This window comes from Haliotis rubra, unplaced genomic scaffold, assembly GCF_003918875.1.
Source record: "Haliotis rubra isolate DU_JTF1 unplaced genomic scaffold, ASM391887v1 Scf377, whole genome shotgun sequence".
NCBI classification, from domain to species: domain Eukaryota; kingdom Metazoa; phylum Mollusca; class Gastropoda; order Lepetellida; family Haliotidae; genus Haliotis; species Haliotis rubra.
Window position 1 is genome coordinate 863,471 of NW_025767054.1, and position 12,198 is coordinate 875,668.

Sequence of the window (12,198 nt, forward strand, 5' to 3'; positions counted from 1 at the left end):
TTCATGTGGAAACGACACAGAACAGAGAATAGTGCTTGTTAAAGGTCACATGCAACCCAAAAATCGAACATAATTAAAACACAATTATCACTTATTCATGACATATAATACAGATAGTTGATTATGAAAAAACATATCAACAAAATTGTAAGCGTACAATCGGTAATCAAAAGTGCAATATTTTGTACTTGAGTTTACTTCCCTAGAACCGTAGAAACGAAGCAGCCGGGATACCGAACCCAGTCAGAGCGGGTGGGTGTGCACTCAAGTGTAACGGCTGGTTCATTTGCAGATGCCCTCACGGCTCATTGTGTGTGTATATATAGAGATGTTGGGTTTTGTAAATACATGCTCATTTTTAGTGTATAACAGTTTGCAATCAACAGACATCATAACATGTCATCTGTACAAGTATCACACCTGCCTGTCTGTGTAATTACATAATGTGACAGAGACCGAACTCGGGCCATAAATCAATGCGTTTTGTTTATGGTGTATAGCCTGATAGGTTTTAAGTTCAAATTGCATGTGGTCAGTGATCGAAGTTGTGTATTGAATATTGTCATTAGCATACAGTCAGGCAGACACATAGGTGTCAACAAAACAGACACTGAGTTTTGTCTGTGACAACGACATATCTATATCACAGTTAGAAATTCTGTCAACGCTAAATAATGACATTGCTTTTAAGTATCGAACTGAGAAAGTGACTCGGTAAGAAGAACGTGTGGTGAAATAGACGCAGCCCAGCGCAGCCCAGCTGTTGAAACCACATTCCCCCCCCCCAAAAAACGCCGGGGGAAAATGAGTGAATCGTTGAACTCAACTTTATAAGTTGAATTTGCATTTTTGATGATTTGTTTCGGTAAGTCCAAACCGAAAGGTATCAGAATCTGCAAAGTTGTGTTTTACTTTGTATGTGACCTTTAATGAACGTTGCCTATGAACCTGGTTTGGGGAAGAGAGATTTATGGGCTTAACACACGGTGAATGTGCTTAATCGGACCCAATGCGAGAAAATAGAAGGAAAAAGTACACCAGGAAAAAACTTAAACATCCTTATCATGTGACAGAAAGACTGAAAGTGGATACGACTGGTTCTCTGACGTGCTGCTGTTGTATATACGAGGTTGACAATACAGTGTATACAGGCTACGTTAGGTAAACACACAACCTCTCGTAATGCGCCCCATTTACCTGCATGCTTCATGTGAATTTAACTTCCTGGTTGGTATAAACATGGCGTGCTGTACACACAGGGTGAGAGAGACGTCCATCGTGTTGTTTGTAGTTTTTTCTCTGCAGTCCGGATACACCAGTAAGTAACATGTAACATATTAATGTAATATTTGTGATATATCATTCGATAACCTACAGAAGTATCACATAATGAAGAAGTTGAGATCGCCCCCACGTACTACTAGTATATAAAGTATATCATTTGAAAACGAAATATGATACATTCTTTGTGTTAAATAGGTTCTGTTTTACTAGTGTCTAAGGCATTAGGCATTAGATAATGTTCGGAGGTATGCTTGCCTCGTTGGGATTGTTTTGACATGACTGTTGAAAATCACGTTTTACACAACTTAATATCAGTTTTCGTGTCGCGCAAGACTATCTGTCTTTATTCCTCACAAAAATATTATTCGATTTAGATAATTATAATCCTGAAGACCTAATGTGACAAATGTTTGAAAAATAAGCCGTCTCATTTCAGTTGCATGGGTTAATGATAAATTTGGCATTCAGCAAATCGAATTGTAATAAACTCATAACACAAAATTGATTCATTTTATATTAATGCCTTAGACACTAGTTAAACAGAACCTATTTAACACAAGGAATGTATCATATTTCGTTTTCAAATGATATACTTTATATAGCACGTGGGGGCGATCTAAACTTCTTCATATTGGCCAAACCTTAAATGTACAACTTCTTTGAGTTGCATTTAGAATATGGTGTGATGAACAAAGGGCATACTACTATGAAGTAACATCTTCAAGAAACTTGCTTGATAACAGTTGTGTTAACATCAACACCGAAACGTCGCATATATTGTAATAAGGAAGCTGTATATCCATAGAACTATCCACCTTGTTAAACGTACACAAATACCAGCAGTTGTCTTTGTACAAAGATATAATCTGAGATCTTCTCTGTGATGGTTTAAATCGAGCTTAATAGCAGTTATATGTACCAACAAATACTAATCTCGAAATGTCTGTTTTGGGGTGCAGGAAAGCAGTCTATTTCTCCGAAGAATGCTAAAGCAAAATTTCAAAAAGTCAACTTCCGAGACCAAAAAGCCTAGGATATCTGCAGAAAACTATTCCAAATTATGTGGATGGGTCACTGAAAGTCTCTGTCTACACCAGATGTTCACGAAAAGGGAAAGCATACCATTCTGTGCGAGCACTCTCACACGTGTCAGTCAGTAATACACGATGAAAAAGTTGTAGGATAGGTAGTCTATTTCCTTTTAATGACTAAACAATGGTATCATCAATTCTTTGTGGTGATCCATAAACACATTCTCTGTCATCGTATCGCATGGTGACAATCACTGGGTTGTCTGGTCCAGACTAGATTTGTTTACAAACACCATCATACAGCTGTTATGCTGCTGAAACATATATGTGCTCCCGATATAGTCACAATTGTGCAATGTACTCTGCTTCCAGCAGAGATGACTTATGAATGTGGAAAGGGTTTTGTCGTTTCTATCTACCATAACATTCCTAAATAGTCGCCCCTTATACACAGAGAAAGTTTACAGGAGCTCCAGCGTTTGAAGTCTGAATTAAACCATTTTGGTGCTATAAGCTACAATTATTGCTCAAAAGTGAATTGATTGGGGTTTCAATATTCAATACCTAAGCAAAGCTTTCCTCAAAAAAGTTTATTACAAACATCTGGAGGACGTTTCCCAATTCGATGCATCAATGACCAAAATGATGTCTGATGCCATAGTTTGACGAGTACCATAGGTTCCCTATATCTGGTGAACACCTGCCTTTGCATTTGATCTAAAAGTATTCCACCCAGAATATGGTACGCGAACCTTTTTATGAACACCTTTCATCATTTTTATTGAAAGTGATAATGCACCTATGCTCACGATGTAGTCACAATCATACAGTCATCTTTACTTTGGGTTGTGTGTTCTTTTCACATTCAGTCTCCTTATGATTTATGGTTCTGAATTACGTCTGCTGTGTACATAAGTCTAAGACTGTACTTCATGGTAGCTATGTAACAAACATAGTTTACATTCCTTTGCAGCCACTCATGAAAAGTATATCTACCTTAACAACAGCCAACTGAACTGGTGGGAAGCACGGGCCAGCTGCCAGGCAAATGAAGGCGACCTGTTTGTTCCAGTGACAGAGCCCGAACCTTCCCCGTCTGTCCGGGACACGAAACCGGAGCACATACTATTGGCTGGGGGCTATGAGGTATTCGACTTGGATATGGACAGGTGAATGATATCGTTACTTAATCCGTCTATGACATATTACACCTTGATTGTATATTAATTGCATAGAGCATGCACATGTTTTGTCAGCGTTTATCATAAAGACCATCTACGATTTAGAGGGACTTTTCCAGTATTTTCTACAGAATATTTTTTTCTAAAGAAGCACCAGACAGTGGTAATGACGGTAGAATCTCATAATCACTCTCTCTGGTTTAGATGGGTTTTCGGGTATTTTCGTGAGAATCAAGTTTTTTAAGGAAGCACCTGACAGAGTTAATGACGGTAGTATCTAGGGGTAATTCATCTTAAGGGAAGAACACGAAATTCTGGGAAACCCTATCAACAGTATATGTTAATATTCTAAGAGTATTTTCTATGATTATTGTAGGCGATGGTAGTCCTTTGTACATAAACTCCAGGCTCAGTATCCTTCCTGGTAATCTAAAGGCAAACATGACCTTTCCTGACAACTCCGTCTACAGATGTCACCGTTACTGTGGGAGCGATACTCATACACTGGGCTTGAGTGTAAGATTATGTTAAAACTATTCTTGATCCGAAAAGTGGTTACAACTTTACTTAACCATAAGGCGGAAGTATTATTTTTCATATTTCATTTACAGACTTGGTATTCCGGCACTGTACGAGGAGTTATCAAAAAGTAATTAGCCTAACTATATTCTCGATGTCCAACGTTTGAAAAGCTTCCTCTTTATTTTGAAGGAATCATCAGCAAAGCCATATCCAAAATTTCACATATGTTGGTAATGAGGTCAACGAGACATAACAACATATTGGGGTGTAATATTTGTACAATAATTGCAGAAAATGAAAACCTATATGTGATACCACTTGGTATGCCCTCAGACATGGTATGCCCTCAGACAATATCATATAAAAAATGTTCAGTATGGTATTGGATGACTAAGTTATGTCCTTATGATTACGCCATCTCGAAGGGGGTGGGTAGTGTCTCCAAAACAAGGTGTTTCAGTAAACATGAAGGGGGGAGTCACTTTAACAAGCGATAGGAGTTTCAAATTGCTTTTTATGCACTTTGATATCTAAGTTTGAGTCTAGCGGACTTCTGTCTATTTCAAACACACAAAATGTTCCTTGCATATTTTGCTTCCTGAAGTTTGTGATGCATTTATTGCAGATTTTGCGTTTTCGGTGGGTACCAAGATAACAAGATAAACAAAACGGGGATCGTGAGGTTGGAACATAACAAAATCAATATGCTTGAGGTTGACAGATAATATGTACACAAATAAAACTTAAAAACCGCTGCATTTGTATCATTGTGTGGGTGAGGCTCACTACATTTTGATAGCCCCTCGTAACGCTGACTTCCAGCAAACATTCGAAGTATGATGCATTCTGACACCTTGCACTGCTTTTAATTTCCTCAAATGATATTTGTTAAGCATCCATACAGCTTGAGTGTAAGGTTTTTAATTGCATATCTACATACAGTATACCATTGTCAAAACTGTCCTCATGTATACTCTCGGATTAAGTACTTATTTTCGCGACGCACAGTTTTATAAGACGCACGATGCAATTCAGACATCGCATACTGATGTTCGAATCTTGTTCATTTTGTTGAATATATAATTGTTGGTAGAGAGACAGGTGTTTTTGTCTTGGTGACAACGATGACGTCTCAAGCAACGCATATGGGGAACCGTGTCCTGGAAACCTTGACGAAGTTTGCGGGGACGACAACCAAATGTCGGTCTATAAACGTCGTATGTATTTCTGTCCATAATGTATTCGAGTTCTTGTTAAGTACTACGTATATTCTCATGAAATCAATTTTTTGGGGAAATTATTTCGTGTAATTTCATTAAGGTTATCACTTGACTATATTTAAGCCCAAGGTGTGAGTTGTCTTATGCTTTCTAAACGTTTATGGGCATGGAAGACATGTCTAACATGCCAAAATGATTTCCGATACAAATCTCAGTATTTAACTTAAACCAAATGATCCTATGCTTGTTACTTCGCGTGCTCTTGTAGCTGATACGCGAGTTTTGTTTCCATTTCAAACGATTAGTCTTCCATTACAGATGTATTGTTTCGGTTTTACAGGATATTGTTGCAGTTTTGGAAGTTTATTTTCCTATTTTGGTGATTTGTGTTCTGTTTTGGTGTATATGAGTTCACTTTTGATGATTTGTTCACCGTTTGTATGGTAGGCCTGAATTCGTCTTAAAGTAACTGAAGCTGAAAACGAAAGAGAAGAGAGAGAAGCAGCTCGAATTACAAGGTCAACTCTCCCATACTACTGACCGCAACAGCTGATACATCGTTTGATCTATAAGACGGATAAGATTTGTTCCGCCTTTACCTGAACGTGATGTTGAAAAGAGTTTCTTGCATTTCTTGCAACAGTGGCTGACATTTTGAAATGGCCTGAGAATCAGTGGTCAGTGTTCTTGAATGGAAAAGGAATTCTGATTCATACTCTTAAAGCTGCAGATTTGAACGCGAATGAATATCGATCCTGAAGCTTACATGCAAACGTTTAGGTCTGCTATGAAAAGGGATGGAACTACTTTTGCTGAGTTTTCTAGGGAGAAGGAAAATTTGTTTGATAGATGTTGTACTTCTAAAGAGGTCATGTGTAATTTTGACAGTTTGGGGCAGTTGGTTCAGCTTGAAGAGGGCTTGCAGGTGGTTCTGAAGATTCTTCTGGATTTTCATCAATTAAACTACTTGTAGATATTGCCGTAAGCCAGATCACCTCATTTCTGAGTGTCATGGTATACCAATGTAGGGAATGGATATATTGATGGGTTTAAGTCTTTTGGAGGACGGCGAGTTGGTTCAGATGACTATTTGGGATTGATAGTGGTTTCGCTACATTGATGATTTGATGTGATAGTTTACCAGACTCCCCATCTTCCAGCCTCCACAACCTTCTCCATGCTAACGGAAGAAAACCTCCAACCGTCAATAGCAACCCGAAATGTGGTATTTATAAAATAAACTGTGATTGTAGACAGAGCTACATAGGCGAAACATCCGACCAATCAACACCTGAGTGAAAGAACATCAGTCTTCTGTTACCAAATCCGACCTCAAATGAGCCATATCTTATCAAATCAAGTCAAAACCCGATCAACTTGTTTGACATTAGCATATTTGCGAACAATCAAACGAACTTCACCAAACGCAAACTGATTGAAGCCATTCACATCAAACGTCAAAAGCCCACGACCAACCGACATCAAGGCTATTTCAGACATCTTACACTCCTCTAGCAAACCCAATGAGTCTAAATGTGTGTACGTATGTATATGTATGTGTGTATTATTTCAGCTTCTGAAGACCTCGCAGTCTTAGTGTTCAACCCGACGGAGACTGGACAATGTGGCTATGCAAAATTGAAAAACGAAAGGTTGACCATTTCATTCGATAATGGTGACAATTGTAAGGAAGAACAAAGATACGCATGTTATAGAGAGGGTGAGTAATGTTTAACTTCAGTTATCAAACATGAACATGAAACTATACATTTCTTTTAATGACCTGTTAAAAGCTCTATATTTGCATATACAATACAGTTCTCTAATTTCTATTTGTTTACTTATTCCAATATATAGGCTGTAAAAGATCTACGATCGAAAGCGAAATCCTGTTGTTAACATTAAAATATTGCTTTATTTGCTTCCTCAGTGGAAACGTTTTTGTTGGTTGGTTGCCCGTTTTAACAATTGGCATTGTGATATATTTCAACATATTACTGAAGTGTTTTGCTCGTGAAAGAACAATATAATCCTGTCATGATTTTGATTGCTCAAAATGAAAACACCAATTATACGTTTCAAGAAGTTATAATACTAATGGTCTTGATTGTTGTACTTTTACTTCTTTCAAAACAGGCTACTCCCCAAAACTGTCCCATTTCATAAACATGTTGTTGGATCATTGAGATAGAGTGCCCTGGAAAAGCCTCAATAGGTCTGTTCATGTTGCTGCTGAACCACTATTTACAGAGTATACAAAACAAACAGTCTATACCAGTTCCATGCAGTACTAAACTGAGGCTTTTAGTTAACAATAGCACTTGGCAATGACGAAACTTATCCCCCTCATCATTTGCCTTGAGAGAAAAATTAGCAATATTCAAACCTGTGAAGTCCATGCTGAAGACGACACTAAGTTGGTGTCTCTGCCACGGCAAATTTGTATGGAAAAAGACGTGATAAACAAAACATTGATAATGTGTATGCAAGGGGATGTGTCTTCACTCTGTTACTTTATACATTGAACTCCCTTATGATACAGAGCAAAACGGTTTGTCATGTTTTAGTGGTTATAATTGGTGTTTGTGAAAGACCAATTTTTAGACGAATTGACTAACTTGAAGATTAAAAGCTGTGTGGTATATACTTGGGTTTCGCCAGTTTTGTACACATGGGTTAGAAAGGCAATGTCTTTGGGGATAAGTCAGTGTGTGGAATATTGTATGACATTTATAAAAACATTGTGTCAACTGCCTATTTATGATTATTGTCTTATTAAAAGCAGTTGCAGAAAATATTACAAGTGCAGTATTCATGAACATTTACATTAATTTCATGGTGCAATTGATGGACGTAGTTCGTCAAATGTTTTACGTCGATATTACGTTGACTTAACAGCAGGTAAAATGATTCCGATTTACATTATTATGGTGTAATTTTGGATCATTACTTAACGTTGAGGTGATGTTTTAGGGAGAACAAGTGAAGGGGGTTACAGCTGCAGAGATGATGTGTGTGTTTCCAAAGATTGGCGAAAACACACATGGACGGAGGCAAATGAACAGTGCGATTTGGTGAAAATTCACAGTTCCACTGTGAACGATCTAAAGGCCAAGATGTCAAGTAATACGAAATACTGGATCGGTCTTGATTACAGGCCAACTAGAAAGTGGATAATGGATATACCTTTCGGTGAATATTTATCAGTTGTTAAATATTTTTCACTTTAATATCTGGTATTGTGTGCAAAGTCAGTGCATTAATTCATCACAATATGAGCTATTTACGTCTGACGCTGTCAACCTCTACATGCACGGTTATGCAGCTAGCTGAAAACAACCACGTGTAAAAGACACTGCTATGACACTGCCATGTAGTGTGACGAAACCATTAAGGTTTGAACTGACAAACGTCCGTCGGGAGAAATAGATAATCAGCTGCATATACATATTTATATGCAACAGAGTAAACGATACTGATTTCATAAGACCGACTGTAACATAATCGTGCTCCAGTCAAGTATCAGTCATTAACGATGTTATAATGCGTAAAGGTGTATGGAGAATTATTGTTTCTATATCCAGGGCAGGAAGCAAGTATATATGATGAGCATTCTTCATCAGAGCCCCAGTGCCTAGCAGTGTTTCTTAGGACGTGGTACCCCCTTTTGTCTTGGAAGCCATGCTATTCTCTGTACGCTTCCATATGTGAAATAGGTGAGTCTGTGTTATGGATGAAGGTAATGTAGACATGATGGGATGACTAGCACCGTGTGTGTCATGTAGTTTTCTTCCTTTTTACACGATAAGGAAATATCCGCTGTATGGGAGACATTGGTTCATTGAGCTTACTTAAACTAATATATAGGGCCTAGAACATGTCAAGTCGCCAATGATTCAAACACACATGTAAAGTAATATCATCACACAAGTATTAACTGATCTCTCATCAATCAATCTAGTTGGACACAAAACGTCAACAACAACCATGACATCACAACACTCATCATCACCAGCTGCAGCAACAACAGCATCTGAAACACCAACATACCAACCAAGAGGAAATGTTCCTACATCCGAAAGCTACATGTCTACCTCCACCAATAACCCTGAAGTAGGACCGACTGAACCAGTCACAGCTTCAAACGGAACACAGACGGGTAGGTATTATGCCCTTTATACCCTGGTAGAAGTGATCAACATGTGGTTTTAGTCGATTTCATATGACCATTATGAGTTTAACTATTATACTTATTTTCTACAATAAACTCTGAGAGTATTAGTATTCCTTTCAAGGGCACGCGTAGCCCAGTCGTCTAGGGTGCCGCAATTCGGTGTGAAGAGTTGCGTCCCTTTAGACACGGCGGAAACCAATGGTGGTGGGTTCAAATCTAAATTCGCCCCGAATACATTTCTAGGTTTGTCACCAAAGTGGTTAATGTCTGAGACCTTCGAGCTTTTCCCCTCACAATACCATGCCGTGATATCAATTCAATGAAGGATACCAAACACGTAAGCTGCTTTGTGCAATAGCGTTAACAGGAGACGCCATATGATTTTGATGCACCATTCTTTCTTTTCTCCAGGTGTGTTCATAGGTCTAGGATGCGTTTTGCTTATGCTCATCGGCATCATTGTAGTACTCCTGTTGATGAGGTGAGATATATCCAGCGCACTCAGAACAGTTGCTATGATACAAGTACTTACTATGCAAACTGTCTATAAGGTTTTGTGTCCATGTTTTTCTATAATATGCTTTGTGACTGTTGTCATAGTGCCTCATGCTTTCGTTAGAAGCATAATGTGACATCCGTCTAACTGACCATGGTTTGCCAAGTTCTATTCAAATTTAACAACATCTGTTTACATCTGAAATGTTATGCAGGGCACGAATGAGTTTGAGGCACCGGAGTCACACAATGCTTTGAGAATATTTGCGTCTTAAGGTTAGCTTGAAATCTATGCTGGCTTTTTATCGGCCGTCCCGCTAATGACAACATTATATACTTGCCTCTAGATATCAAACTCACTCGCTCCCTCAGAAAGAAACTTGACGTCTTGCATGATCTGGCTGATCCAGCAAATGCTTCTTACATTCTGCGAATGTGGCATTTTGGTATAGACGTATACATGCATTAATCAAGCAACATGTGTATATAGCAACTGATTAAGTCGTATTATAATGTTTACAGCATGCTATATTTTGTGTTTCAGACAAAATAAACTCTGTTTTAAGAGGAAAGACAAGGAACAGTCGATGCACTTTAACACGGCCACACAAAACACCACATATGATGTGGAGGTACCTACACAATCAAATACCTCAGCATACACTGACATCACACTAGCAGATATGACTGACGTCAAGCCAATGTCTTCCGCCGTGCCTATGGCAACAGTACGACCTAGAGTTCAAAACTACGACAATACCTTTCACTCAGATGGAGATGAGAATGATTACAATGTCCTATCACCGCCTGGAAAACATCACACTCCGGGGACACCCGGGAAACCGATCAACAACCTCCCAGGGCCTGTCAAAGGGGACTACGACACAGCACAAGCGTGGGGCCAACGGCATGGGTCTACTGGGCTGAACAAGTCGGGACCGTCTGCTGCGACGAGAGCTCCAGAGAATTGCCAGGGAGACAACGACGTAGTCGGGCAGCACGACTCCGAAGGAGACCTTGAGGTGTATGACCATTTGAGAGATGGCGAGGGGGATCATGCCACCTCACAGCAGGGAAAGACTCCAAGAGAAATTGATGAGTCGTACAGTCACATTGGGAGGACCAACAAGGGATTTGATGACAACGCTTATGACGTTGCCAGTGCGAGGCAGACGGAGGACAGACGTGACGACACCTACAACCACACCGACTCTGTTGATGACAATCCAGGAGACACCAATGACTACTACAACACAAGGTCTCTCTTCAGAGACAACAACGAGAGCCTTGGTCGACAAGATGAGATACCGGACAACACTGATGTCTACAGTCGTGCAAAGAGAATTTCTGATGCATGACTTTAATAATGCCATTATTCATAGTTCCTCAGTTTCGTAATGTTTGATTTGAAATTCAGTTTCATGTTTTAAAATATAATTGTCAACATTTACCCATCAATAACAAAGATTCAGTTGATCTTCTAGATTCCATGGCCGTTGTATGTGGTAAACTTTCAAAACATGCAGAACACGGTTGAAAGGATAAATCTGAAAGTCCACTTTATGGCCTTGCAGCCTATTAAGTTTAAGAATTTTTCATGTTTTAAATACATGTGAAAAAACTGTACTTAGAAATAATAGCAGCATGATATTATATTAAGCTTAACCCAGTTTAACCCAGAGATGTAATATATGTACATAACTGTTAGGGTACTATGTTGTAAAATAATTAGTAATTGTTTCTGTATTAGGTATGTTAAACTCCTATACTTTCATACCCCTCCTGTTTGTATTTTGTTGATGTATCAAAATGAACGAAATAACCATGAATAGTTTATTCTTTTAGATTTATATATAAATATATATGTTATGCACGAATGCTTAATAAAACATATGTCACCATGAAATACATATTAATGTCTGTATTTCTTCCCGCATCTTTCAGATTCGCAACATCGCCTACGTAGGCCTGTGTGGTCACGTGACAGCCCGACCGGCTCTCATGATAATACTGAATACTGAAGTGTGTTGACGTTGAGTCCCGGCCTAAAACACAGACACTGTTCGTGAATACAGAGTCAGGTTGACTCATGCATAACATGTAGAACCAAACATACTTGATGCAACACGCTATATTTACCCACCTTTGTTTACTGGCCTAGTTGTAGGGGAATCTCACTTCCTTGTTGGCAATATCTTGTGTATGGAGTTACTGGGTGTACTCAGTGGTATGTTTTAGTACAATGGTAGATCTTGTGTCGTTAATGACAAGACAAGACAATCGAACAATCG

At 38.8% G+C, this 12,198-nt stretch overlaps 1 protein-coding gene across 5 annotated transcripts; it reads left to right on the forward strand.

Annotated features, from left to right (window-relative positions):
* The first annotated feature begins 1,152 nt into the window (after nucleotides 1-1,152).
* On the forward strand, nucleotides 1,153-11,813 carry LOC124286136. 5 transcript variants are annotated; one of them, XM_046722478.1, is made up of 10 exons: nucleotides 1,167-1,318; nucleotides 3,289-3,484; nucleotides 3,873-4,012; nucleotides 5,112-5,235; nucleotides 6,812-6,958; nucleotides 8,212-8,430; nucleotides 8,823-8,954; nucleotides 9,191-9,397; nucleotides 9,824-9,893; nucleotides 10,452-11,813. In XM_046722478.1, exons 2-10 carry the CDS (start codon nucleotides 3,457-3,459, stop codon nucleotides 11,263-11,265), a joined length of 1,881 nt encoding a protein of 626 aa, XP_046578434.1. In that variant the 5' UTR covers nucleotides 1,167-1,318; nucleotides 3,289-3,456; the 3' UTR covers nucleotides 11,266-11,813. The 5 variants fall into 5 exon arrangements, with proteins under 5 accessions (XP_046578438.1, XP_046578439.1, XP_046578434.1 ...); XM_046722480.1 differs by having other exon boundaries at nucleotides 1,173-1,318; nucleotides 9,200-9,397; XM_046722483.1 differs by lacking the exon at nucleotides 3,873-4,012 and having other exon boundaries at nucleotides 1,162-1,318.
* Nucleotides 11,814-12,198: the final 385 nt, after the last annotated feature.

Bases quoted from the DNA above. Each gene is read 5' to 3' on its own strand.
- LOC124286136 (XM_046722478.1), top strand. From the start codon at position 3,457: ATGAGGTATTCGACTTGGATATGGACAG. The intron at 8,431-8,822 runs GTGAATATTTAT...TTCTATATCCAG, and splicing joins GATAATGGATATACCTTTCG to GGCAGGAAGCAAGTATATAT. The intron at 8,955-9,190 runs GTGAGTCTGTGT...ATCTCTCATCAA, and splicing joins CGCTTCCATATGTGAAATAG to TCAATCTAGTTGGACACAAA.